Genomic DNA, 27,751 nt, shown 5'->3' with positions numbered 1-27,751 from the left:
AATAATACGTTGGGTTAAAAACTAAATCTATAGATAATAGACAATAATTAAGGTCCAAAACTATTAATAAAGGTCATTTATGAAGCTGAAATCCATAAATTGTTCATTTCCAGTGAGTAATCGTCAAAAGAATTACCTAAAAGAAAATTAAAAGCATAAAAATAAGCAGGAAACATTCACATAAATGAGTTTAATGTTCAAAATAGTCGATTAATTCTCTGTAAATTAATTTTCTGTAAATGATGATAGGCATTTTGTTCCCTGGAGCTACTGGAAGAAAACGGTGAATAAAAACACTTAAAACTAATGACTTCCTTGACTTTATTTCACCAGAAAATGACGTCTTCTGACACAAGAGCTGCAGTAGACACGGAGACGTTGCTCTGTTTACCTCAGTTCCTACATAACCATTTTATGAATTTAGTATTTTAGCCACTTGAAACCTTTTTATTCTCAGATTCCTACTCAAAAAAGACATGCCTAAATAAAAAGATATTTTTTTTTTGTCATAATAAAGGTAAGCCTTAAGGGTTTACTATAGAGGGATATTGGGTCAGAATAAAGATGGAACACAAGAACTAACATCACCTAATAAAATAAACCTGGAAACCTTTAGGGTGACTATACTTTAAAACACAGGTGTCAAACATATGGCAAGCGGGCCAAAACTGGGCCGCCAGAGGGTCAAATCTGGCCCGCTGCGTGAATGAAATTTAATTTTTATTCTTTTTTTGAAGGATGGTTTATTAAACGTAAACATTCTCCTAATCTTACTTGTTCATCTTTGCACTAAAACAAATGAGGACAAAAAATCTAGAGTTGTCGTTACTTATAGGTTTTTATACTGTTGTGTTACTGGTCCGGCCCACTTGAAGATAAAATTGGTCTGTACGTGGGCCCCCGAACTAAAATGAGTTCAACACCCCTGCTTTAAGGTGACGCCATTCCAGTTCAGTACCCCTAGAAAACCACAGCGCAACATCTCATTAACTGCACGCAGTGGGTGCACGCTGAATGAACTATGAGGACTTCCCTGGAGTTCGGCACTTGAGTTTCTCGTGAAGCATAAATTACCTGGACAAAACAAACACAAATTCCTCGCTTCTGAAGGACTATGCAACGAGCTTAAGGTGTTTCCTAGATGGCGACGGCCAGATCTACCACACTGAGCTTCAAAAACGCTCTTCAGGAAACAGTTTCAGAGGGTGTATCTTTATCTTTATAGCTTATCGGCTAAATATCATTAGCATTTAGCTTCATCTCTGGTTTCTGGATGCGGCAACAGCCCGCCTCTAAACGGTTCATCAGGGTTACATAACACACACACACAAACACACAAGTTCCTGTAAATGAAATGTTAACCTAAGCATCATTCGTTGGAGCAGATTTTGCCCCAAAGAGTTAGAATTCAGGGACAGACAGAAAAGGAAATAAAGAGACGCTGGAACTTTACAATGTACAAGTTTATTTTTAATGAACTCTTCAGTGGTTGGTAGTCACAGCACAGCTTGCATGTATTAAGCCACACACCTATTTTACAAGATGATGAGGGGAAAAAAAAAAATAATAATAATAATAAAGGAAAAAAAAAAGTAGATGATGGCCGTCAGTCCATCCGCAGTGACTTCTTTCTTTCGCTAAAATATCCTTTAAAAAAAGGCCACTGAAATGCATAAAACGTTCTCAGGTGAGTGGAATATTTTCACGGCGGCGTTTTATTTTTTATTTTATCAACCCCCGACATCGAGACTCCTCACATGGCATCGACAGTGCATGTAGACATTGTAGAAAGGACTGGGTTAGCAATACCTATTTTCTTTCTTTTATTTTTATTTGTTTTTTTAGTGACAACACCTCAGCTATAATAATACTACAGCTTTAAAAAAAAAAAAAAAAAAAAATGAACAGCACTCTTCCAAAAATACAAAGTGAAATGTAGTGAAGCGATTACTTTTTTTTTCCTCTCTCTTCTTCGTCTTAAATCTCACAATTATTTTAAATTGGAAGCCGTCCAGGTGTACTGCATCCAATGTCTTTAGACTATAAAATAAAAAAAAATAATAATATAATAATAATAAAGAATTAAAACACACCTTTGTCGTCCTCTGGAATTTGTATAGTTTTTAATAGTAACAGACGGGAACCATAAACGCATGCCATGTGCTGGTCTCAAACAAATACATACAGGTATATACAGCATCACTCAGTACCTGCTAAAACAAAAGTGAGAAATACAGAGTATAAACTGACTACACTACAAACTTAAAACAAAAAAAAAAAAAAGGAGGAGGAAGGAGGAAGAGGAGGAGGAGGGAGGAGAATAAACGATGGAAGCGGTGGAAGAGTGGAGGAGGAGGAGGAAAAAAATATATCCTACTTGTTGTGATGGACTCGTTATTAAAGCGTTTTAAAAAAAAAAAAAAAAAAAAAAAAAAATGCATATTGCACATACAGTGAAAGCTTAAATTCCACCAGATCCGCCTCGTTTCGCTAAAGCGAGATTTTTTTTGTTGTTTTTTTTTTTCCCCTCTTGGAGGAAGGCGCACACAAAAATAAAGAGATAGAGATAGAGAGATAGAAGGGGAGGGAGGGAGGTGAGTTTATGTGTTTCAGCTGGAAGAGGAGGAGGAGGAAAGCAAAAAAAAAATAAAAATGAGCCACAAAGGAGTTGATATCAGGGAGGAGTGGCACTTTAAAGACGGGGAGGAGAGGAAACGACATGACGATAAAGGAGAGAGACGGAGAGAGAGAGAGAGGCACAAATTAAAAAGTGTGTTGGATAATATCTGTTCTTCAGAGAGAGAGAGAGAGAGAGAGCTTTTCCTCGTTATGTACAACTAAGGCTTATTGGTTAAATAGTTTTCTCAGGCTTCCCCCGCCCACGACGCTATTACATGCGCAACCCTTTTTGTCTTTTTTTAATTTTTTCCTCTTTCTCTTTTCGCTCTTTAAACTCTCTAACGGGACAGCAGCGATCGATCGATCGGGGGTGGGTTATAGTAGATGATGGAGGGATGGATGCTGCAGAGGTGGAGGTGGAGGTGGAGGTGCAAGAAGGAGATTAAGAGTCGGAGGAGGAGGAGGAGGAAAAATAAAAAAAATTAAAACAAAAAAAGAGAGAGAGAGAAGGAGTCTTGTCTCTGATGTCTGTTGCAATTAATATCTAAATGTGCAATTCCATTAGTCACTGCCATGGGGGGCTAGAGAGGGGTGGTGCAGAAGACTGGGCTGGGACGGGGTGGGGTAGAGCAGGGCGGGGCAAGGTGGGGCAAGGTGGGGCAGGGCAAGGGTCTGGTCTACTTGGAAAGCTTGCTAATGACTCGAATGAGCGCTCCGTTCTCGTCCTTTAGTCTCTGGTTGTCTGCTTTCAAGTCCGGGAGCATCTGAAAGGGAAGAAAAGGAAAGAGGGATGAGGGGGAGAGAGAGAGAGAGAGAGAGAGAGAAAGAGAGAGAAAGGCTTAGACGAGTCTGGACACGTGTCAAACTAGTTTTTTCTTTTTAACAAACTGTTAATTGCAGCCTGTGTAAATCAAAACAAACAAACAAAAAAAAAAGCAAGTCACACGGTCTCCCTTTTTTTTCCCCAAAATTTTCAAACTAAATAAATCTTTGTTTCAAGTCAAAAGAGAGAGAGAGAGGAAAAGTAAAAGCGGGCACACCACAGGCCAAAGATCCTGAGAAAGCCATGCAGAGAGTCTGATCGGCTGCTCGGCTGCAGCCAGGAGATAATAAAATAAAAACAAATAAACAAAAATAAAAACACACACAGCAGAGACGAGGAGGAGGAAAAAGAGGAGGAGGAAGAGGAGAGGAGCTTTCATCTGATCTGCTGAGAGCATCGGTCGCAGCGTGGGCTCCTCACAAACCGGGACCATCTGCCGTCCCATGAGCGGATATGAAAGCGTCTCTAAACTGGATTTCTAAATCGATTTTGTCCCATGATAGCAGACGTGGTCGTGGTCGTAGCGTCCACATCTACAGTCTAATAATCCCGTCCTGCTGCTGTTGCAGGGCTTTTAAGTTGAAACGAATACGGGAAGTTTATTACTTGTCAAATTATAAATAAATGCAAATGCATGACGCAGGCATCGTCTGAAAACAAAGGACTTGGCTCCACACAGGTGGCTTCTTCCGGTCAACTGTAATTAGAGCATGTTGTCCATCAAGGAGTCCCTTGTTTTAGATAAAACTGTTCCTCTAATATGAGCATTTATATATACGACTGGATTTAAAATGTGCAGGCGTCATAAATTTATGCATTTAAAGGATAAAACCTCTGTTAAATTAAATAAACCTGCTCAAGCTTTTTATTCTGAGGCTGCTTGACTCTTTTAGAAACTGTAGAGAGATTTCAGTCCACCTCTGTTGATCACAGACGACAATCGACCGCTACTTAAAACTGGATATCAGACCAGGTCAAATGGACCCGTCTCTGCATGCATCATGTGGTAAAGGTTCACGGGTGGGGAGGTCTCAACCTGAAGAGTTGATGCCGTAGTAGGAAGCCACTTCATGCAAAGAAGCCAGAACAAGCCAAACTGAACAACTGAACTCCCTCTGATGAAAGCATCTACACACAGGACACTTTCCTTCACAGTACTCGAGCGCTTTTATTAATAATTTGTTATAAATTTAGAGTAGAATACTTACCTGAGTCTGCGTTAATCAGTTTATTACATATTTAAGATTAAAAGGTTTGGAAAGCACCCGACGGTCGCGTACTGTGAAAGGAGAAGTGTCCTGCTCTTCAAAACCAAAGCAGACACCCTCCCCAATCTGAAAACCGAAAGCTCTGGGGAGGCAGAAAAAGGGGGAGTTTACAAAACCAGTGGGTGGTTGGGCGGCTGGACACCTGCCTGTCTATCAGCGCGGGGCAGAGCACGAATGGAGCATGAGAAGAATGGGAAGGAAAGAGGGAGGGGGGGGGGGGGGTAAAGTGAGGAGGAGGAGGAAGAAGAAGAAGAGGAGGAGATGATGGTGGACAGACGGACGTGGCTTAGAGGTCGACGGTGGGCAGCTGGCTGCAGGCCGACTGCGAGAGCTTCGCCACCACGCGGGCCAGGGCCCGGTTCTCAGCCTGCAGCCGCTCCTTGACCTGCCGCAGGGCCTGAACCTGCTTTACCTGGGGGAGGTTCTGCAGGAGGGAGGGGGAGAAGAAGAGGAGGAGGAGGGAGGGAGGGAGGAGGGAGGAGGGGAGGAGGAAACAACAACCACAACATAGAAGAACAAAGAGACAGAGAGACGGAGGAGGAGGAGGAGGAGGCAGAGAGGATGAAAGCGGCACAAGAAGAAGAAGGAGGGGGAGAAATGTGAGACAAATCAAGAGAGAGAGAGAGGATTAATGAAAGACGGGACAATATAAATTAACAGAGAAGAAGGGGGGCGAGAGAAGGAACAAGGGAAAACAGAAAAAGGAAGACTGTTAGAAAATGGGGACAGGTTTTTGGAAGGAATGATTAAGAGCTTTTCCCGGTTTCGGCGTGATGCTTGTAGACAGAATGGAAAAGTGACACTGATAAGATCGCACCGGGCTGCCTACCACCTAAAAATAAACACACTTCATTATCACAGCAGCCATGGAGCAACACACAAGAAAGAAACAAATAAATAAATCAATAAATCCTCCAGAAAGGGAACACTTAATTGGCCTTAGATGCTAAACGGTCAACGTGGATTACAGCGGCTGACCTGAGACGAGCCCTGACCAGCAGGTGAACGTGGAGAGAAGAAACGGCCCTGACATTAAGATGTATTCACTTGTTGGAAACTCCTGAGCTGCAGAAGATCCTCCTCACGAGTTTAAGCTACTAGCATCTGTCCTAACCTTAGTACTACTACTTAGCTCCTACCTCAGCGTGAGCAGCTTCTCAGGACAAAGAGGAACCTTGAGTGGTGAAAATGCGGCAACTGCTCGATGAAATAAAACATAAAAATGGACCAGTCGAGGCTTTAAGTTGCAGTGATTTTCTCTGACTACAGCGACGTGTGGTGGACAGACGCCTCCCCAAATTCACCCCTCTGCAGAATCGGCGAAGAAGAAGCCCGGTCCAGACCTCAGCCCAGATTGTTTGGTCGCGTCACAAACTCATCAGGCAGGACTGGCCAGAATAAGATCAAATCTGGATGATTATGTGCAGAGGTGGGAAGTAACGAAGTACATTTCTTTTTCTGACGACTTTTTACTTCCATCTACTTTCTACTCCTTACATTTGAAAAACAGGCTTGTTACTTTTTTAACCTCCACGGATGACAAGACGTAAAAGACGTGACATGATCGGACTGGACATGACTAGAGCCGGCGATGCGCTTCCTGTGTTCTTCTTCTACTGTTTTGAACAGGCAGCCAGTTGGTTAGTTTGAGCTCTGCTGCCACCTAGTGACTGGAGGCTTGTTTATCGTTCAAGCATCAATAAAGACAGTAATACTGAAAGTGACCCCACGATTTGAGAACTACTGGTCTAATGTGACAAAAAACAAATTCATTTCTGTTGCCATCATTAGCTTTATGAGGATTTTTTGGAAGCTAGTTTACAACGTTAGCAATGCTATGGGAACACATTGTTTTGACAGTTTATAGCTAACACTAGCTAGCGGTTTAAAAACAACAACGACCCAGTAACCCTCAATTTATTATTAAAAATTATCCAGATGCTCATGCAGGACATCTGGTCAATTAAGTCTAGATTAGTGGTTCCCAAACTTTCTCTGCGGGGACCCCCTTTGGTACATGAGGAAAATCTTGACGCCCGTCAAAAACCTGTCCATCTCATCGCTCCCATCCCATCCCGAGCCCAAGAAAATACTCCTGTCATATCCCGATCACGTGACTCCCCCCCCCCCCCCAAAGATTTCCTGTCCCGCAAAATCCCGAGAGAAAGACTCCTAAATCCTGTCCCGCTCCCTATGTTGTTGTCTAAAGTTGGGCGCACTCACTGCATTGCAGCGTCATTTTTTAATTTAATCTCCGACTCCGTCCTCCGTCCTCCGTCCCGGCCCTGTCCGCTCCCGTTGATTATTTGCTCTATCCCGTCCTTATAACGTTACCAACAGTGAAAATGACTCCCGTGGGAATACCGTGACTCGTGGGCGTCCCAAAAAATTGCTACCCTCTAATTTGATCTGCGCCCTGCGCCCCCCCCGCAATGGCTCTGCGACCCCCCGAGGGGGCGCGCCCCCCACTTTGGGAACCACTGGTCTAGATTATTCTGCTAGAACTTTTTCATTTTGCAAAATTATCAACGGATGAATTGTTTCATTAATGGCAAAATATTTTTTACTTTTTACTTAAGCACACTTCAGAGCCTGTACTTTCTTACTTTTACTTAAGTAAAGGAGTTGAATCAGTACTTTTTACACAAGTATCCGTACTTTTACTTAAGTACTGAATGTGAATACTTCTGCCACCTCTGGTTATGTGGGAAGCAAGTCGGCAAAGACACGGGGCAGACGACGGTACCGAACGTCGTGTTTCTCCGCCAATTTGCAGACGGGGTGAATTCAGAGATAAAGTTGCCCCCAGAGAGTCCACAGCGCCTTTATATTCACAACAATTTGGTATTTTAAGTTCACAAACTGTGTTTCTTTCCTAAACTTATCTCCAAACGATGCATCTTAGTTACTTTCTAAACCCCATCAAGTTTTTCCCGTTCTTCTAGCATTACCTTATCATCCCCTTGCAAGCAGCTAAAAGACATTTATTTACAGAGAGATAAGACGTTAACCGTCTAATAAAGCCGCTCATAATAAAAGCTGCCGACTTATTTACCTCCCGTCTGTTTGTCAGACCGCTCGCGTCTCACTTCCGCTCCCAGACCTTAGAAATGACTCACGGGCTGACAGAAATGACGGCGAAGCTCTGCAGAACTTTAAAAATGAAACCCTCTGTGTTTTTTTGTGTGTGTGTGTGTGTGTGTGTGTGCGTCTGTGTGGTGGTGGTGATGGTGTTAGTACCTTAAGTTCCTCCTCCATCTCAGAAATCTTCCTTTCTAGAGCTCTTCTTTCCTGTAGGGGGGGAAGGAGGAGGAAAAGCGTCAGCCGTGAACGCAATTTAAGCGGGACAGTCGGTGCTCGGACACGTTAAAGGAGAGCTGTGGAAGACGGTGAGGGTGCAGCTGCAGCACACACACTTGAACACACACATATCTCTGTGAGGCGTCTGCAAGCAACAGCCAGGTCACACCTACATACATATATAAATATATACACACAGTGACGTGTTTTTATGATTTAAATCTGAGGGATGTAGATGATTAGAAAGGATGTGTTGCATGTTGAGTTATTCAGGTTTTTTGATTTATGTGTGAGAACCGTGGATGAGGTTTTTACAGATCCACGTGTGAAGATGTCATGGCTACAGCTGAAGACGCCAGCCAGCGTTGCCGCCGAATGAACACAGCATGCACAGGTCCGTTTCGAAAAGCAGTTCATCGATCAACTCCCTGCGCAAACCGACACGAACAAACAACACTCTAAAAATAACAAAACGAAGCAGTCTGTTGGGGAAAAGTGGTGACCACACGCTGCCTCTGAGGTTCAAAAACAAGTGACAAGAGAGAAGGTGGCAGTGTTCTGGGTTTGGAGTCCCGTTACAGCCAGCAGGAGGAGGAGGAGGAGGAGGAGGAGGGAGAGGAGGAGGAGGAGGAGGATATGAATACAAAAAAAACTCAGGGTAAGATCATGATCATACCACCACCCAGATGATATTGGGGCCTGCTTGTTACCTTCAGACATAAACCCATTGGTAGTGTTACCGTCAACATCAACACACACACACACACACATCTTTCGGGTAAAGTTAATAGTGTTACTACTAATAGAGAGGAGGTGTCGTTACCCTTTTCTCCATCTCAAGCTGTGATCGGTCAGCGTAGCGTTCCTGCCTCTGCAACGAAAAGAAAGAAAACACATCAGACATCTTTATTATTATTATTATTATTATTATCTGAGGAAGCAGGTGTTCTTCCTACCTGTGTGGCCTTCTCTAGTTGTAGCTTCAAGTCTGCCAGCTCCAGGTCCGTGTCACGTAACTGGGCCTTCAACTTCTCGTTCTCAGCTAAGATCTGCTCGTAGAGCTGAGGAGGAGGAGGAGGAGGAGGAGGAGGAGGAGGACGGTCACGTTAAATCAATCCTTTTAAGGCGAGGTTGTTGTTAATCCCGCTCTGGTGCTAGCCTATTAAACATCGCGCTCATGAAAAGGATGTCTGTTATTTGTTGTTTACGACAAGGAGCGACGGGAAATTTTTCTCGGCACGACATTATCAAAACTGATGATGTCGACTTACTGGAAGACATCGACGTGCTCGTCCTCCGGTTAAGTTAATAAAGTGACTCATGGACTGGATGAGCTTCTTCTTTGGACGACAACAGATTTGAGTAATGTGTGGAGAAAAATTACAAATAAACAATGATCTCAAATTAGATTCAGCCGAGAACAGCAACAGAGAAGCTCCTCCAGCTTTACGACCTTAAAAAAAACAACGAGACGCTACAGGACAGGTCATTCATCCCCTACTCAGTCCAGCTGTACAACAACAACAACTCACCTTTCTGCAACAGATAACTCCATGTTACCTTATTAACCCTTCATGTGTATAATATTATATATATTTACCTCTGTCTCTACTTCTTGTACATTTGTTCATATGCAAATTTTGTAAATTCTTTGCTTATACTATTTTTTATAGATTTTTACTTACAGTTTTTATTTTATTTCACCTGTGAGCCATTTCAGAAGTGAGCTACTGTGACCAAGCAATTTCCCAACTCAATCCAAGGTGCTTATATGCTACCGTGGAAACCGAAACGCTAGGACCTATGAACATATCCAATGTCGGTGCGAGTCATTTATACTTGTGCGCTCATCAGTCTCTGTAACAACGCCACCCAAACACTAGTCGGCGCTGTATCTTTTTTTGCCAGTCGGGTTCATTTTTGTTTCTACTTCCTGCTTCACTTTCACTGAAGGCGAGCAGCACAAATGTCTCTGTATGTATCTCCAAACCTCCTCAGTTAACCTCACAGATTCTTTATCGATGCAAAGCAATCGATTCGAAAATTGGGATGGAGATGGAGAAGCAGCCGGAAATACTAAAGCGGAAACGCGCTACCACCAAGCGGACCAATCACAGCTCTTACATTTCTGGGGAGGTGCACGTGAGCTACAGCGCTAGTCTCTTTGTAGGGTCTGTGTAGGTGTTTGCGTTATCGTCATAGTATTAACCACTAATTATTAGTAGTATAAACTGCCTGTTAATCTAGTTTGTTGGTTTTTGGGGTACGTGGAAGTCGCTGTTAAACAAACTCAAAAGTGAGGCATCCAGGATCCATCCTCACCAGGTGCCCTGAACCAACTTAACTGGGACATTTCAATTTAAAGGAGCAGCTAATTAATGCTAAGTAATGGCAGAATATAGTAAAGATCTTTCTCTACATCTCTACACTTAATATTAACGTTAGTGATGTATGGTATCGTTACGTGAAAGTTAAACTTACAAAGACTTTATTTTGAAATATGATATGTGACGTGACTTTGATTTGGTGGTAAATTAAATAAAAAAGATTAATCAATGAAATAATCGATAGATAAATCAAACGAATCGTTGCTGAAGCCCAGCATTAATTTGCTTTGCAGCTTAGCTCAAGAGGAACAGGTATTTTCTAATATTTTATCCCATAAAGAGATTTGGACGAGCAACTACAGTAAATATGTACCTTCTTGTAGTCAGTGGTGTCGTCTCTGTCCAGTCGGCTCGAGTATGGCCTTCGACTCTCGCCGTAGCTACGGCTGAAAAGAGCGTCGTTGCGATCTAAGGATGAAGTGCTCTCGTTCCTGGACAGTCTGTCACTCTGTAATGAGACAAAAAAAACAAAGCCAGTGTTATAATGCGCAAAGCAGAGAGATGAAATCAGTTAGCACCTGACCTTCACTCCAAATACAGTCAGCCTCCTACACACTACTCTAAATGCAAAAACACATACACACACGAAGCTACTGCCTCGAGGCGCATTGTGCTCATGCAGCGGCTGAGAACGGAGCCCGACATCAGATATGGAGGCCCGGGGCGGAGGGGTCGGTCTTGCAGCTATTTTAAAAATTGCACGCTCCTTCCCGAGGCCGACGGAGGGCGGTGACACAACAATGCCACAATCTGAAAATCCTGAGAGTGCTTCCAGGGAAAGAAAACGATCAGATATATATACGGACCGCCTGGCTCTATTCAGGGCTCGACTCGGGATGTATAACACGGGAGGAATATGTAGAAAAACTCTGGCCATCATCTAGCAAAGCATTCTGATTCAGCTTCTGATTATTTTAATTATATTTGTTAATTTGGTGCAAAAAGAAAAGGACGTAAAGAGAGCTGAGCTGCACAGGCTTATCTCTGCACCTCCTTGCAGAGATAACAGCTTATTTCCTCGTGTTCTTTGCTGCCGCCGCCGCCGCTGCTGCTCCTCCACCCTTTTTACTGTAAGTGATGGAGAGCAGCTGGCGTGCCTCTTCCTCGTCTATCTGTTTCACTCCCCATCCAAAACAGGAAGCTCTCCCGCTTTTGCATTCTTTTCACAACGACGCATCTCCCGTGGACAGTTTGAACGCATTTTACTGGATTCCACAGCTTGTTTATGGTCTTTGACGTTCAGGGAGTGGAAATCTTGCTCGTGCACAAAAGAAATTATACACAGAGGGTTCAAAACGCGTTTTTGTTCCACTTTTTCCTGTTTCAAAACCCTACTGATCCGCAGCCGAGAGAGCTTTTTTGAGTTTGCAAGGTTACGTCAGCAGCCGAGACAATGACCGGAAGACGGAAACGGGCGAGGGCGAGGGCGGGGGATAAAAATTCAAAGGCTGCAAACTGTGAGGAGCAAAGATCAGTGGCGGGGCTACAGGAAATCATCAAGACAGAGCGGCGAATATCAAAGATTAGTGGCCTCAGCGACATGAGATGAGAGACGAGGAAGGACCAGAATAGATTAATAAAAGCAGAAGGGTGAAAATCAAAAACGACCGGATTAGTTTGATTTGTTCGACAGGCTGGAGGGCTCTTAACTTAAGTCGGTTTCAACTTTCTGCCGTGTGTGTGTGTGTGTGTAAGATGAGTTACCTGTGGCTCTCCTTTAGTGCTACCCTCCTCTGAGTCCGACTGCTGGTCAGGGTCATTTTCATCACCCTGCAATTAAAAAAAATAAATAAAAACGATGAGACTCAGCTTTTGGCTTTTTTTGCTGCCTGAAAGATCAAACGGCGACTTTAAATAATCTTACATCTTGAGTCCAGAAGGAGACCCCGGTGGAGCGTCTCTTCTCGCGGGGCCGCCTGCGATCCCGTATGGAGCGGGGCTGCGACTTGTCCTCTCCCTCCTTCTCCTCCCTGTCCGCTTCTGTGCATCGAGCAGAACGTCAAGATTAAAACCACTGATCATGTTCTAGCTCTCAGACGAAAGCGTCACGTTTACGCCCTCTAAGTAATCAGCCCTCGACCTCTGTCCTCTGCTCTGACCCCCCGAGGGTTTTAACCCTTTTGACGTTGACACCAACGGTGCGCAAACACCCAATTAATCCTGCCAGGAATTCAAGTTCACATTAAACGAGGAAATGATTCAACTGCACGAGGCCCTACTCCGACAAGCCACCTTGGCTGAGGCTCAGAGAGAAACAAAAAGAAAGAAGAAAAAAAAAAGCCCCGCTTGCAGAACAAAGTGGTCAGTTGTTTCCCCCTCAGCTGAACGGACTAAAGCCGCTTTCTACTTTCCCAGAGATGCTTCACGGATTTATTCCTTAATAGAAGAGGTGCTTAATTTAAAAAGCAACCTAATCCCCCTTTCTGTCTCGATGCTCTCAATAAGCGTGTGGCAGTTTGCCCATGTGAATGTGGACCTGTGGGGAGGGATACAGAAATCAGGTGGATTTCAGCAGGCAGCCGTCGACATGCTGAGCCTAAATCAGAATCAGCTCTTTTTTTTGTCTTTTAATGAGAGTTTATTTCCAGACAAAGAACTGTAAAAAGAGATGACACCGAGACAAGTCGTGTTTAAAAAAAAAAAGGAGAAGTCACACCTCAGCTCCTGCAGGTGTGATGATTCATTGTGAACTGCTGTCACAGGTGAAAGGTTTAAAGGAACAGCGACGGGAAGGGACTGATCATTAAAAATAAAAAAAGCCACAGGAAAACGATTTAAACTCAAAATATTGTCCCAGAAAATAACAGTCAGCTTGGAAAAGCTTCACAACACCAGTCGCCACATCTCAGTTCTGCACTCTACGTATGTAAACACCTTTATCAACTGGGAAGTATTGATATTAATTATGTTCCTGCTGCAGCAGCCAATGATCGGAATCAGGGTTCAGCCCGACCATGATTTGTAGTCATGTAAGGACCTCTGTGCATTGAAATATTACCCTGTAATTAGACTGTGCAATATATTTATCTTTTATTTATCTTTTTATACAAAAGTTTTTATATGTATATCTTGTATTTATTGTTTCTGTCAGTATCCCTGCTGCGCTCTGAGCCACTGCACCGAAATTTCCGTCTGATGTAAATCTAAATGAAAAATGATGTCTGTCTAAAATCTAGTTACTTATTTTAGTTCTGCCATAAAAACAAAACCACGTCCCTGTAGTCAAAGCGTGGAAAATCGAAGAGGAGGAACCAAAAATCACGTGACCAAACGCGTCTGCTGCGTGCAAGAACTTTACTCTGGAAAGTGAAAAGAGTCGGACAGCAAATTTGTAAATTGTGCAATGTGGATATTTGGTGAGGTGCTGTAACAGGAGGAGGTCGTCGTTCAATACCACCAGCTACAACTCCAAAAAAATATATATATCTTTACGTAGAGTACACTCGGATAAAGGCTGCAACAAAACAACAACAAAAAAGAAAAGAGAAAAGTTTCCTGGAGACAAAATCAACATGAAAAATATATTTCCAGAGCCGAGGTACGAGCTACCCTCTCCTCACTACACTAGCTTTCATGGTGAACATGTGATCTGGGAGAATACAAGGAACAGTCTTTCTGAATCTCCAGGGGAGGAAACTGTGAGATCGAATCAGGACTCAGATCGGTCAGGAAAGATTTTCTTCTCCTGAGGCTCTGGTTTCTGTAAAGATTCACTGACGCTATATAAGATGAAACTGTGACGGAGCTCAGGGCTAAAACTCAAAACGCATCATGTGCCGTCAGATCTTGACTCATCCCGTCTCCATGTCTGGGATAAATAATGGACCCTGCAGCTCAGCTCATCTTATCAGACAGATACTGACCTTTTTCTGTGTCTCTGGAGGACCGGCTGTAGGAGGAGGTGATCCCCGTCAGACTGTTAGGCCTGTTGAGGGAGCTGGAACTGGAGGACAATGTGGTGCTAGAGTAAGAAGGGGTGGAGGAAGTGCTGAGCGAGGAGATGGCCGAGGAGGAGGAGGAGGGCCGGTAACGCTGGAGGGAAGACAGGAGAGGTTGAAATATACTCGAGTATTACTGTGACGTTATTACGAGGAGGAGGAGGAGGAGGAGGAGGAGAAGTGTACCTCTTCGAAGCTGCGATACTTCGACCGGTAATCGTCCTCCTTCGTCTCCGTCTTCTCCTCTTGCTTCTCCTTGTCCTGCTTCTCTTTCTCCTCCTTCTCCTCCTCCCGGGTCTTTGGGGTACGACTACGGCCGATTGTCTTCTCAGCCTCTTGCAGGTCAGTCAGAGTCACACCCTGGGAACAAAAATAAAAACAGGTCATTTTAGTTTCTTTCTTCTACAGCCACAATCAATCTTAAAATAAGTTGTGGGCCTGGAGTGGAACTGGTGCTTTATGACGTTCGATGTTTGGCATCATAAAACATAAAACCAGGTGGCACATTAGATATCAATCATGTTTAACAGCTCAAATTCTGACAGCTTGTTAAATGACAGGCAGTCTTATGACTTTAATATGAACCAGGGACAACTTTTTCAGAGTTTCAACGTTTATGAACATGTTTTGACGCGGGACTCCACCGTCCTCATGCTCATTACTGCTATTTTTGATTAGATAGGAAATTAGAAACAATAAAAGTGTCCACATATGAAAGCGGATGCGGGTTAACTAACCTGAGTGGACCTCCTTGACTGTCGAGCCTGTCTGGAGCGAGCTTTCCTCTGAGACTCCGACTCTTCGTCTCGCACTGGCGTCAGGTATGACCTGAAATACACAAACAGAAACTCTGAGAGGTTAACAAACTCTTAAAAAGAGATTCTCCATTAATACGCCATCATTATTATCACTGTCATCACTGCGTCTTGCAGAAACTTAAATTACAGCCGAGCGTAGCTGTTGAGATCATATTTGGTTTTGAGTAAACGGCCGTGCTTCAGTTTCATAAATACAGCAATTTAGAAGCGATTACATTTGTAAAATAGTGAGGAAAAAAAAGAATAAACACGAGAAGCCAGATATTCCTGCAATATAACAACAAATCATGGCTGTTTTTCCACACCCTCTCTGAGTAAAAGCCGCTCAACAGGAAACAATTTACTTTTAAACTCTTAATGTGGAGCGTTCCTCTTTTGGCCACAAAGACGCATGAACTCCTATCAGTTACGGATCAGAGCCTCGGCCTTGAGAGAGCGAGAGAGAAAAAAAAAAAATAGAGCTGCTTCTGTCCACCTTCCTTAAAAGGAGAAGTCGCCGGAGCAGCCCGGGCTTTGAAAAAAAGGCCCTGCCCCACTCCCACTGCGACAGGTGGCTTATTTCAGAGCTGCAACAGGAAGACGAACACTCGACCCCACTCAAATCCACACATGCAAACACACGGACAAACTCTCCCTTTGCGCTTTGAAGTTCACGCACACAAACAAGAGGAAATGCATCCGGTTTGCTGCTTGAAAAGCCGGCTTTTCACGCCGATAATGCTTTTCCTTGAGTAGCTTATAGTAAATAAATATTATGTAAACGTCCCCGCGATCTGAATCTGAAGCTCTGGCGTTACCTGCGTCTTTCAGAGCCAGTGACGATGCCAGTGGTAGTGATGCCGGTGGTAGTGGTAGATGTGGTGGTCGTAGTAGAGCCAGTGTTTATAGTGGGGATGACCGCGGCGGACTCCTTCTCCCTCTCCTTTTCCCTCTCTGCACTCTCCTCTGACCAGTACCTGTTTATATACACAGACGCAACATTCATGACCAACGGCTGCTTTTAGAAAACTGGGCATATTTGATGTTAGATGAGGAAAGACGCTTTGGAACAATGAATGAATCTATATTCTTGACCTGAGAACAGACCGCTAGTGCGCTACATACGCCAAGCTGCAGATATGTATAGCCTGTATAAAAACAGGCAGCAACGCAGCACCATCAACAGCATTTACTAGTACTCCACAAAGCGGGACAGTAATAATAGTGGTCTAATAACTCTGACAATGTGACGTGATGTGCAGTGTCCTTCTCTCTGTTACGACATAAACGTTTGGTGAAGTTGTTAGGATTTGGACCATTCCTCTGCTAGCATTAGCATTAGCCTTTTTTAGATGCATTGCAGTAGTACTTTAGTTGTATTTCAGGACTGATATACATATTTTGCAGAGAGTGTTTTCGGTGGTGTGTCCTTCATCACTGCCACTAGTTGAACCTTTGATTGCATTTATTGTTAAGCCAGTAGTAGAGAGATAAAACCAACTTACCAGCACACGACGGGTGAAACAAAAATGACAAAAGTTGACAAAATAAAAACTTATTCTACCTCTTCTAGTTTCCCCTTTTGAATGATGAATACAGACTACTGCCATCTGCTGGTATGAAGAGTGATTAACTCTCAACCATGTGCAGAATGTGAGTGCCAGCTGACCGGTTGGCTGCAGTATCTGTGGTGGTGGTGGTTTCATCTGAGCAATATGAGGTCTTTGAGGTCGGATTGATGTATGCAGGCCTTGGGGCAAATTCCTATGCATGTTCTTGCCAGTGAGATGAGCATAACATCATTTTAACTTTGCATGTGTACATTACGTGATTGCGAGAAGCTAAAGATACAGATCTTGCATCTTGGGTGTAGTGGAACGAAAGTCAGAAAGTGAATCCAGAACGCCAAGCAGCTGCTACAGCTTTATAGACACGGTTACATACGCAGAAGCTACTGGAAACTGGTTAATTAATGTCTTAAATCTGCTTTTTCCTGCTCATTTTCTGCAGCAGGTGCGACGCTCGTACCTGCTGGTGAGACTGGTGGAGCCAGTGCGAGTGGAGGAGGAGCCCAGGCTGGAGAGCAGGCCGCGATGGCCTGTGGGCGAGGTAACAGATGAGGAGGTGGTGGTGGTCGAGGAGGGGGAGGAGGAGGATGTGGTCGAGGAGCTCAAGTCCTCGTGTCGTCTGCCAAAAGAGCCGCTGTGGGTTAAAGAGCCATCAGTGAGACGGGAGCGGCGCTGTGTGATTGCAGCTAATTGAAATTCTATCGCTGGATGCATTAAAGAGACATAAAAAGGGCGACACTTTCACTTAAACTGCACTCCATCTCTATTATATTCTCTACCATAAGGAGGCCTTATTTGTTCTGTTGATGTTGTTTGCCGAGTTAAACATCAGATGGGACGCGGAACATCTTTTTCCTCCGCAGTTCCAGAGGCAGTACTGCATTAATAACTAACTAAAAGCTGCCTTTTGAGTTTCATCTGCTGCCTGTAGCAGCCAAAAAAAGGCAAACTGAAATAAATCCAGGCAAATATTAAATTTGACCTTTCTTGAAATATTTTGGATGACTTAATAACCCTGATCTTGACCAGGCTTCATCCAGAAGATCTATAAAAAAACAAAAACAAAACAGAAATGCAACCAGGGAGCACAAGGCATACAGCTGGCACTCCAGCAGAGCAGGGAGATGCAGAGTGAGAAAGGACGGGTGGGTGTAGAGGCGGTGGAGCCCCGGTGAGGCTGGTGTACCTGCGGTAAATGCTGTAAGACTGGTAGGGGGAGGCGGGAGGCTGCCAGGGTTTAGTATTACAGGTGTTAGGGTCCAAGCTGGAGGTTGACGAAGACTTGGCTGGCACGTCCCGCGTGCTGCCGCTCCGCCCTAGCGCTAGCGTATGGGAGGTGCTAGCGGTGTTGGCAGGCAGGTGGGCGAGAGAGGCATGTTAGCGGTGAAGGAGCGCACACACACACACACACACATATATATATACAGTACAAGAAACATACATATTTGAGACTATAAAGCTTTGACACACTAGTGGTGCATTCATGTCATATGGGAGTGGGGATTTTAAATGTTTGATTGTGCTGGAAAGTAAATTCTTCACTAGATTCAAGGACGTCTTGGTTGATTACATTAAAACTAAGAGAAAAACAAGAAACTACAAGTTCCCAAGCAAGTTTCTATAACCTGAAAACCCAGGTGATTTCATTAGGTGGCTCTTAGCCAGCGTTTCTCCCATATGATATGAATGCAGCATAATCCATGCCTCGGTTCTGTGCCGAGAACACCCCTGAGAATTTGATTTATCGGATTTTCCAGACAGTTTCTAGGCCTCGTTAAAATATCTGAGTAACGCCTTGCAATACTCAGAGGCACAGCAACCTGACAGGACAGGTACGGTCATGCAACAGACTCTGTGGCAGTGACAGTGATAGAGAGAGACAGAGGCGTCGGGCTAATTTGCATTGCTTTCTGAGTAGCTGCTCTGAAGCATGTACATACAAATCTCTGATGAGGCAATTAATCACTGATTTCTATGCAAGTCAACCTCATCACGGTTCGCCACCATCAGATCAGGTGGAGGAGGGATCTGATGACGAGATGAGGGGCGGAGGATTTTCGGGTTTGTGTTACGGGGGCGGGGGGCTAACCTGCGCTGGTAGCTGGGGGTTCTATTGGTGGATGCGCTTCCTTCGCTGTTCTTCAGGTCGTCGTCCCAGCGTCGCCGGGTGTAGGAGCCGCTACGTATCAGAGAAGTCGAGTCCCTAGGGAACCACAAGCTAGAATTTGTACCTAGAGGTATGCGTTCCCCTTCATGACTAAATCCTTTCTGCACAATACATATACATATGCGTGAGGCTACACAAAACGTGCACAGCATTCCGGCTGTTTGCCTGCAACACACAGCAGTGAGTAACAGGAGCCGCTCATGCCAACGCTTGTCTGCACGGAGCCGCTCAGCTCACCTGTTCTCCTTCTCGTCAATGTCTGAAGTACTGGCCAGTCGTCTGGGGATGGTTGGGGCGACGTAGGCCAGCCGGGTTCCTTTGTCTTTCTCCTGTAGGCAGCAGAACAACAGAGGAAATGTTGGCGACAATCAGTCCTATTTGTGTTATTTAGTTATGGCCACATCAGAGCGACTCCGACTGGATCTAGAAGATGCACTTGAACGCAGCGCAAAGGCGACACTACGTTCTGCACCTGCGTTAAAGATGGGAGGCTAGGAAGATAGAAAGAGCAACAAACCATCGTACAGAGCTGGCCTCTCCTGAGTCACGCTGATCAGTTATACTACAGTTTATATATTTAGAAGTCAGTGACAGGGGTCCGACTATTACTCCTGACCTTTTCTTTGTCTTTGTTGTCCAGGGACGACGAGAGCCGAGGGCTGGACGCCGAGCGCATCACCCCCGTGGTGTCCTTCTCCCTCTGAGCCTCCTTGGTGGCCGTGATCTCGGCCAGCGCTCCGTAGCTGCCCGTCTTCCTCAAACCCAGGCGCCACGACGCGGGAGACTCGTCCTTCCTCTCGTCCTCCACTTTAGCCGAGACCTTTCCAGCAGGCTGAGCGACCTGAACACGTGGACAGGGCTTAGTTAACGCCTTCAGGTAACCGTCTTAGAAGTGTAAAGATGTTAAAGGAGTCATTCTGGTAAGTATCGCAAAAGTCAATCGGGAGAAAAAACGATTTGGATTAATCTGTAAGGGGCAGCAACTTTTAGTTTTTAAGGATGGAAACCCAAATGAGATATTTCATGCCAGCTGAGAGAAGTACGAACACTTTGAGATTCACCTGAGTCAGACTAGTATCTCCTATTCTCTGAAACACCAGGACTTACATTCTCACAAAAGGCTCTGGCCACATTTTCGCATAAACATCAGAAAACAACGAACTAAACAAAACACAGCAGTCACACAGAAACGAGGGGAAAGCAGGATTAGGACGGTGCATTTGGTGATTACTACATGAAACATTAATGGGTGAAAGTCCGCTATAGGAAGGGTCAACCGGTATTTGGGTTTTTCCGCCGTGGGTGGTTGATAATGCTCGCCCTGCTGCCTCCTTGTGAGCATGTTTCCATCTTACAATACAGAACGGAAAAGTAGAAATTGCTAATGAGGCTCGAGCTGCAATTTATTCACAACAAAAGCAACCTGCCCAGTCGCCAGAGGAAGGCTTTTACTGTGATGCACCAACAGTAGGACATGTAAGACGACACAGGTCTGAGATGGCGTTGAGTAAACGGGGAAATAAGGAGAGAACATCTTTGTAATCTAGTCTCCAACCCAGGCTTGTGGAAAAACCCTAAAAACCTTCTATTTTCCTGGATCACGCCAGCGTGGTTAGAGGGAGTGTTTAGTACGTCGTCAGTGCACAGGTGCATGTGAGGATGAGAAAACAACTCCGGTGCACACCAACGCCTCACCATGGGTTTTTTGGGCACTAGAGAAATGCCAGTTTTGCGCAAACCTTGACGCCACAATGCAGGACAGCCTGGCTCCGCCACAGGCATGGGGGGAGTAACACAATCAAACTAAAGCCAACCAAGACAAGAAGCCCAAGATGAGACAGATGCAGACAGGGGAGGGGAGGAAAGGAAGGAGGGAGGGTAGGGTAGGAAGGGACGATGACAGATGTTGAGACAGAGAAAAGGCCAGAATAAGACAGAAGCAGCAGTAAAAGAAACACTCTCAATGAGCACGGACAGGTGTTTTAAAGCCTAGTCACAACACACAATGTCCACCGTCACAGTCTGGGACTGTTTCTTCCCATTATTTGGACACACTGCTTATGTTTAGCTCACTTATTAGACAGGACGACATTGTGGTTTGTGAGCACTAGGCTTCAAAGGTTTGTTGCAAGAAAAGAAGCAGGAAAAAAAAAAAAAAAAAAAAGATAACATTCAGAAAGTCTTGGATAAGTGGCCACGGAGCGCCGATGGTGGATTAGAAATGCAGAATAGTCTGCAGATGTTTGGCCTCGTTTGGCCAGGAGAGGGCAGCAGACTCAAAAGTGGGACACCTTACAAGGCCTAGTTTTATTCTGAGCAAAAAAAATAAATAAATCCAACATAGTGGTCACTGCTTTGACAGTGATGACCTGGATTATGAACTTTAAACTAATTAATGTAAACCTAAAGTATCAGCTATGATACATGCTGCAAATCAGTAAAACAGCATATTGGAGAGTTGTTGTTTTTTTCCCCCAAATACGTTGTGTTCATGGCAGGTAGGACGGTAGGACGGTAGGACCGGGTCGTACCTTTTTAACTGGTGAAGTGGGGGTCGTCACCTGGTTAGTAGTTGGGCCGGTCGGCGATGACACTGTGATACTTGTCGGGGCGGGTGTTGTGCTGTTGCTCACCGCTGCTGTAGGTTTGCTCTTTTCTGGAGGCGTCGAGAAGAGAGTCGTCACTTATACGATTGTCATGAACACCGATCAGGCATAACATTATGACCACCTTTCTAATATTGTGTAGATCTCCCAAAACAGTTGAGGCTCATCAGAGAATGGACATGCGTCTTCTGAGGGTGTCCTGTGGTGTCTGGCAACATAATGTTGTTAGTGGGGGGCCTTTGAGGGGAGGGGCCTCTGTGGATCATCCCACAGATACTTGATCAGTTTGGGATCTAGTGAATTTGGAGGCCAGGTCAACACCTTGTGCTGTTCTTCATGTTTTTTTGAGTTGTTCCTAAAGCGTTTTTGTGTGTGTGTCCGTGTCAGGCTGCATCCTGTTGGGGATGGCTGCTGCCATCATTGCTAAGGGGCGGGGGGGTGCCTGGTCTGGTCTAGGTGGGTGCTACGTGTCTAAGTAACATCTACATGAATGAATGCCAGGTCCAAAAGTTTCCCAGCAGAACACTGAATCCTCACAAGATGCTCAATGTTATTTACTTCTCCTGTCAGTGGTCATAATGTTGTGGCTGATCGGTGTATACATACAACATGGTAAAATTTGCATCATTGAAAAGGCAGAGCGCTGATGAAGGATTAGAGGCCTGCCAACACAGTACCTGCTTCAGTCTCCGACTCCGAATCTTCCTCTTCCTCTTCTTCACTGGAGCAGCTCGATTCGTCCTTCTTCCCCTCCTCTTCTTCGTCCACCTTCTCTCGTTGTTCTATAGTGTCGATGCGAGGGGCGCTCTTCTCAGGCTCCAGGAGCAGCGTCTCTTTGCTGCGACACACATTTGAGACACATTAGTATCAGCGCGGCGTTCTCACAGTTATGCTTCCGCTATCGGGCGCCGCTGATAATAACGCCATAAAACAGATTCAGTAAACCGTTTCCACTGATTATTTTTTTTTTTTGCCATCGAGCCATTTACCTCTTGGCTGGTTTCAGTGATTGGTTGTTATCCCCTGTGGTGGTTGTCTCAATGATGGGAGAATTCTTAACATCCTTCTTCTCGCTCATTAGCTGGAATTGAGCAAAAAGCGTGACACTGAGAATCCCGCACAGGCCTCAACAGTATTTTGCTTTTACAGATGCAATACTCCTCTGACTCACCAGATTTTGCTTCTTTTGTAGTTCTTCTAAGTAGCCGAGAACATCTTCGTCCGCTACATCAAAAGCGGTCTGGCCCTGGAGGGGGGGAAAAGACATAAAACAAAAAAAGATTAGGACTGCGCAACACTTAATGACGGGATTCCCGGCAGTCGAGACTTACTCACCATTTTATTAATGAGGTCCATGTCGCATAGATTCTCCACCAGTATCCGACACGCTTCCTCTTTGCCCCAGTGTGCTGCCGCGTGTAGAGGAGTCCAGCCGTCGTAGTCCTTAATATTTACATTATACCCTGCTTGGATTAAAAGCCTGGGCAGAGGGGCAGGTGTGTGTGTGAGAGAGAGAGAGAGAGAGAGAGAGAGAAAACAAAAACGGATTTAAATTGGTGTTTCTCGGATTTAGGTGCAGGTTAAGTACGTCAGCGTCCTAACCCTGGGTCAGATTCCAGCCATGTAGAGCGAGTCGTTATATAAAAACTGTTAGAGATCCCTTCGCAGATTACAAATATCTAAATATTCCAGTGAATTAATCTCCCATAACGGGGGTAGATGAATCAGAACTCGGTCCTGCGTATGGTAGTTCAGCGAGCTATCGGAGATCTTAGAGCTATCTATGGCAGTAGAGTGTGCTGGCTGGGATCCCAGACCAGATGGACAAGCGGCTGCAGTTCCTATCCTCAAGCAGTGTTTGCTGTATTAGCAGCCCACAGAGACGATGTCGGAAAAAAATGTAAGACGAGAAGGTGCAGAGGCCTGGATTTGTCCGGCATAAGCAAACGCAACATTTCACATCTCGAGATAACCGCCGCTTACTTTAAAACCTCGACGTATCCCTTGGCGGCAGCTACGTGGAGCGCCGTTCCACCGGATTTCGCGTGCCGGACGTCCTGGATCTGGCCGCTGTTGAGCCACTGCCGGGCGTCCCTCAGCATGACCCGCTCCTCCTCTTTCCGTGCTGCCTCGATATCCACGCCTGGTGAGACAAGAGAGGGGGGATATCGTTAAAAGTGACGTCCTGAACACAAGACGGAGGACGAGGCACAGTTACAGTTATACTGACATATTTTATGAGTTGTCTTACATTCATGCGTCTATCTATCTAAATATTATAGAGCAGCATTTTATTTACATCCATCTCTATTATACTACACTAGGGGCTTGTTCTGCTTTATATTCTGTCAATTTCCATCCCTCAAACACAGAGACGGGAGCCGGTTTAAGTGGCCCAGTATGTCTCAAGCTATACGCTGCAGTGAAAACAGGCATGTATTGTCTTGTTGACACCTCGGCTGGAACAGAAGACGGTCTGAAACGCGCCGCTGCACAAATCGCAGACTCTCCGGACGAGCGCTAGCTGCGCTGAACTACGCAAACAACGATGATTGGAATGAAGTGCTGCGGGGTGGGAGGCAAAACTTCAGCTGATCTCATAGGTGTTTTTTGTCCTACTCCCGAGGATATATCATCGCATTTCCTGACACCTCAGAGAGCACGGACAGCTTAACCCCCGAGCTTGTGAACCAATGAAAGGACATCTGTGTCTGCAGGTGCTCCGAGGAAACCTTTACCTAGAGGCTTGGCGTCGGCTAGCTGGATTCCCCAGTTAATGAGACACCTGTTCGTTTGATTACCGCTCCTTCCATGCAGAAAAAAAAATTATCCACACACACACACACAGACACACAACACTGGTTTAAACTGTACGGGGCAACGGTGATTTAGTTAGAAAGAAACTGGATGTTGAAATGTTGCTGGTAAAGAGGATCAGTGAAACGAGGTCTAAGAAAGTGAAACTGAACAGGAAGACAGTGAGTCAGAGTCTCACTTTATGTTTGACTGGAAACTGCAAGTTTCAGACAAAGCAGCTGTAGGACAGCGACTGGACGATTGTCTCATCATGACTGGTCAGTGAAGCAGCAGTAATAAAAATAGCTGAACCATTAATATCACTGCTGATTTCCTAAAGTAATTCACTATTTACTCCTTTAGATAAGAGATAATTCAGTTTTGCTTGGTCATGAAAGATTTTCTCAAAATCAGGCTTAACATTATGACCACCTTCCTAATATTGTCTCGGTCTCATCAGAGAATGGACATGGGCCTTCTGAGGGTGTCCTGTAGTGTCTAGCAACAGGATGTTGTTAGTGGGGGGGGTCTTTGAGGGGAGGGGCCTCTGTGAATCATCCCACAGATACTTGATCAGTTTGGGATCTAGTGAATTTGGAGGCCAGGTCAACACCTTGTGCTGTTCTTCGTGTTTTTTTGAGTTGTTCCTAAACCGTTTTTGTGACTGCTTCCTGCTGGGGATGGCTGCTGCCATCAAGGAGTGTCATTGCTATGGGGTGGGGGTGTCTGGTCTGGTCTAGGTGGGTGCTACATGTCTAAGTAACATCCATATGAATGAATGCCAAGTCCTAAAGTTTCCCGGCAGATCGCTGACTTGTCACAAGATGGTCAATGTTATTTATTTCTCCTATCAGTGGTCCCGACGTGTTTTGGATTTCTCTCAAATGTGGACCAATCCCACTGCATAGTCTCGCGAAAATGTTGTATATTTAAGCAAATGAAACAAGGGTTTTATAAATCGATATCTAAACCTTTAAATGAAGATGAATTTGAATCAAAATGTATTCTTTAAACCCAGCAATAATAAGTACTGTATATACAAAACAATTTAGCAAGCAGATTAGAAAAGAAGTCAGACTATATTTAAGATCCGTGACTACTACTTTCTGTACCTGGTTTCCATCTAAATGCAGCGTACACTTATTTACAAGTTTGCTAACAACGTTACAGTCAAATCCTTAAAAGCAAATACACCATTAGGCATGTATTTACTCAAGTAAGGACATACTTTAAGCTAAATTACCCGAACTCAAAGCCAGAGGAATGGAAGCAAACATACAGCCATGTTAGAGCAGAAAATTAATCTAAACTTCATTAGAGCACAGAGCTAATGTAGGGAATGGGGGCTGGCCAGGTAGGGCAGCATCACATGATCTCTTGGGAAGCAGCCTACACTGGGTCTATAAAAAGCAGGGAGCCTAATGGCCTCTAAGTAGAACTACAGCACAAGAGCCGAGTGGAAGAGCTGGCAGCAGTTCAAAGTTGAGTTTTTACAAGAGAACAGCACATCTTCCACCTGAGTAGATAAAGAGAAAATCCACAAGACCAAAAAAGGACACCCCCCTTCGCCTCACTAAGTACCTACAGGGTGTCTGGTAGCTCCAAACACAAGCAGAGCCAAGGAGTGACTTTTGTGAGGTTGTCCCCTTTTGGTTTATTAAGACAGGCAGAAGCGTTTGTGCAACAGCTGGTGGAGAAGACGAGGAGGTCTAACAGGACTCTCGCTCCTCACAATCGGGGTCAAGGAGAGGAGCTAGAGGTTGTCCCTGCGAAGGGGAAACCATGGCCACTCGCTAACAAGTTTAACCCCATGACTGGTATCTCTTTGAGAGGAGAAAATCACATTACAAACATACAGAGGCGTTACACAACAGCTAGTTGCATAATGCTGGTTGCTACCTCTAGCATAAAGAACGGTGGATTGTCTGCAGCAGCCCTCAGGCCAGGATCACTGCAAACACACACACTGCAGCGGAGTTTCTATCATGAAACCAGCTTTGTGCAAGTCTGTGTTAATAAACAAAGCTCAGAACTGAATCTAGAAAATCCACATTATGAAAGAATATTCAGTTTATGAGCATGGTGAATGAAGGTTTTTTTTTTTTTTTTGGTAATGGGTCATTGATGAACCTTAGATGAGGCGGTGGTGAGGATGAAACAGACCGAGCATCCATCGGGCATCGGCAAATTAGAACTGACAGCAGCCGCTAGGTTGAGATGCTCGAGGTTTGGGTGGGTGCAGATCTCACCAGCGTTACGTAATACGGCCAAGAAGCAGAATTATCACTGGATGCCACATGCCTTTAAACACTTGGACCTTGAATTAAGAGTCAAGAGACTGACAGCTTTGGGGACAGCTGCAAGATTCCTAGACAGCTTAACGCTAAACACTCAAGTATTTAAGCATTTAAAACCAAGGCGTTACATTATTGACCACAAAAGGTGAAGATGTACAGCTTGCAAGTGCAAAATGTGCCAATGAGACGGGCAAAGCCAGCCAAAAGTATTATCAGGCCAGCTAACACGTCGTCTACGCGTGGCCTCTCGCCATATTTGAGGGCCTTTCATCAAGACTGCCCCGACCAAAAATAGAACGACTTGACGTTTCAGTTTTTTGAACGATCACATGAGCGCTCACGGTGCAGCTGGATCTCTTTTCTTCATTACGTAAGTCTTCATCAAGCGAGCGAGTGAAGTGAAAAACAGCAGGTGACTGGAAACGTTTGAAAACATAACCATACATGCATGAAACGCACACGAGGCCCCGGACCAGCTCCGCTACCTTCGGCATGCCCTCTAGTCATCATATGAGGTAAGATTACATGACAGCAGAAGCTTTTTTTCCCACCCAATATGAGCATCTCCAATTCCTCAATCTTTCTTGCACGTTACATAATTTTCCAACCCAGCCTGTACCGGCTACGATATCAATCAGTACATTTTTTTAAATATTTCTGGAGTAGTGAGGAGTGCAGGGTAGACTTCAAGATGTTTACAATACTGTACCTTGTCGGTTGATCTCATTTTGAAGGAGCTCCTCCATTGCCTCCTCTTCAGCAATGTCCAGAGGTGTCTCCCCCTCACTGTTCACAACGCCTACGCTAGCACCCTGGGTAATGAGATACCTGCGAAAATAAAACACGCACAGAACAATTAGATTAAAAAGTCGCAGCAGAAATATCCTTGCAAACAGTCATCAGGTACAGACACACGTCAAAAACTACTAGCAATAAAGGCCGACGTCACCATTGAACACACAACAAAGACGACAGCCAACAACCAGCTGGCACATAGCTTCTGCACCTCCGTGAGAAGATATAAGTCTTCATACCAGAGGGTGGCACACGTCTGTATTTGCATTTCAGAAATTGAAAGTGGAAGATTAGCTGGGATCCTAGGAAGAGCTTTAAACTATCGTACAGATAGTTGTTGGAAAAACAGTCGTGCTTTTGAATGTTTTAATTAAGATGAAAAACAAGAAA

The 27,751-nt window shown here is 44.7% G+C and overlaps 1 protein-coding gene across 4 annotated transcripts in view; it reads right to left on the bottom strand.

Moving 5' to 3' along the window:
• Positions 1-1,445: 1,445 nt before the first annotated feature.
• ppp1r12a (protein phosphatase 1, regulatory subunit 12A) overlaps positions 1,446-27,751 on the bottom strand; it is a 45,812-nt gene continuing 19,506 nt past the window's right edge. The window contains exons 3-25 of one of the 4 annotated variants that reach the window (XM_084573439.1): positions 27,276-27,394; positions 23,457-23,616; positions 22,809-22,953; positions 22,645-22,719; positions 22,463-22,554; positions 22,151-22,311; positions 21,399-21,523; positions 19,484-19,708; positions 19,105-19,196; positions 18,790-18,903; positions 17,887-18,039; positions 17,161-17,334; positions 15,951-16,109; positions 15,073-15,163; positions 14,522-14,695; positions 14,261-14,429; positions 12,262-12,377; positions 12,102-12,167; positions 10,711-10,845; positions 8,967-9,071; positions 8,834-8,881; positions 7,951-8,001; positions 1,446-3,383 (exon numbers count right to left, since the gene is read on the bottom strand). In XM_084573439.1, the coding sequence (XP_084429565.1) occupies positions 3,297-3,383; positions 7,951-8,001; positions 8,834-8,881; positions 8,967-9,071; positions 10,711-10,845; positions 12,102-12,167; positions 12,262-12,377; positions 14,261-14,429; positions 14,522-14,695; positions 15,073-15,163; positions 15,951-16,109; positions 17,161-17,334; positions 17,887-18,039; positions 18,790-18,903; positions 19,105-19,196; positions 19,484-19,708; positions 21,399-21,523; positions 22,151-22,311; positions 22,463-22,554; positions 22,645-22,719; positions 22,809-22,953; positions 23,457-23,616; positions 27,276-27,394 (2,836 nt within the window). In that variant the 3' untranslated portion in view covers positions 1,446-3,296. The remainder of the gene's footprint in view (positions 3,384-7,950; positions 8,002-8,833; positions 8,882-8,966; positions 9,072-10,710; positions 10,846-12,101; positions 12,168-12,261; positions 12,378-14,260; positions 14,430-14,521; positions 14,696-15,072; positions 15,164-15,950; positions 16,110-17,160; positions 17,335-17,886; positions 18,040-18,789; positions 18,904-19,104; positions 19,197-19,483; positions 19,709-21,398; positions 21,524-22,150; positions 22,312-22,462; positions 22,555-22,644; positions 22,720-22,808; positions 22,954-23,456; positions 23,617-27,275; positions 27,395-27,751) is intronic. The other 3 variants (XM_084573440.1, XM_084573441.1, XM_084573442.1) reach the window with 3 other exon arrangements.

Source organism: Chelon labrosus, assembly GCF_963514085.1.
Source record: "Chelon labrosus genome assembly, chromosome: 23".
NCBI classification, from domain to species: domain Eukaryota; kingdom Metazoa; phylum Chordata; class Actinopteri; order Mugiliformes; family Mugilidae; genus Chelon; species Chelon labrosus.
Note: the sequence above shows the minus strand (reverse complement) of the source record. Positions and strands in the feature narration are given on the sequence as shown.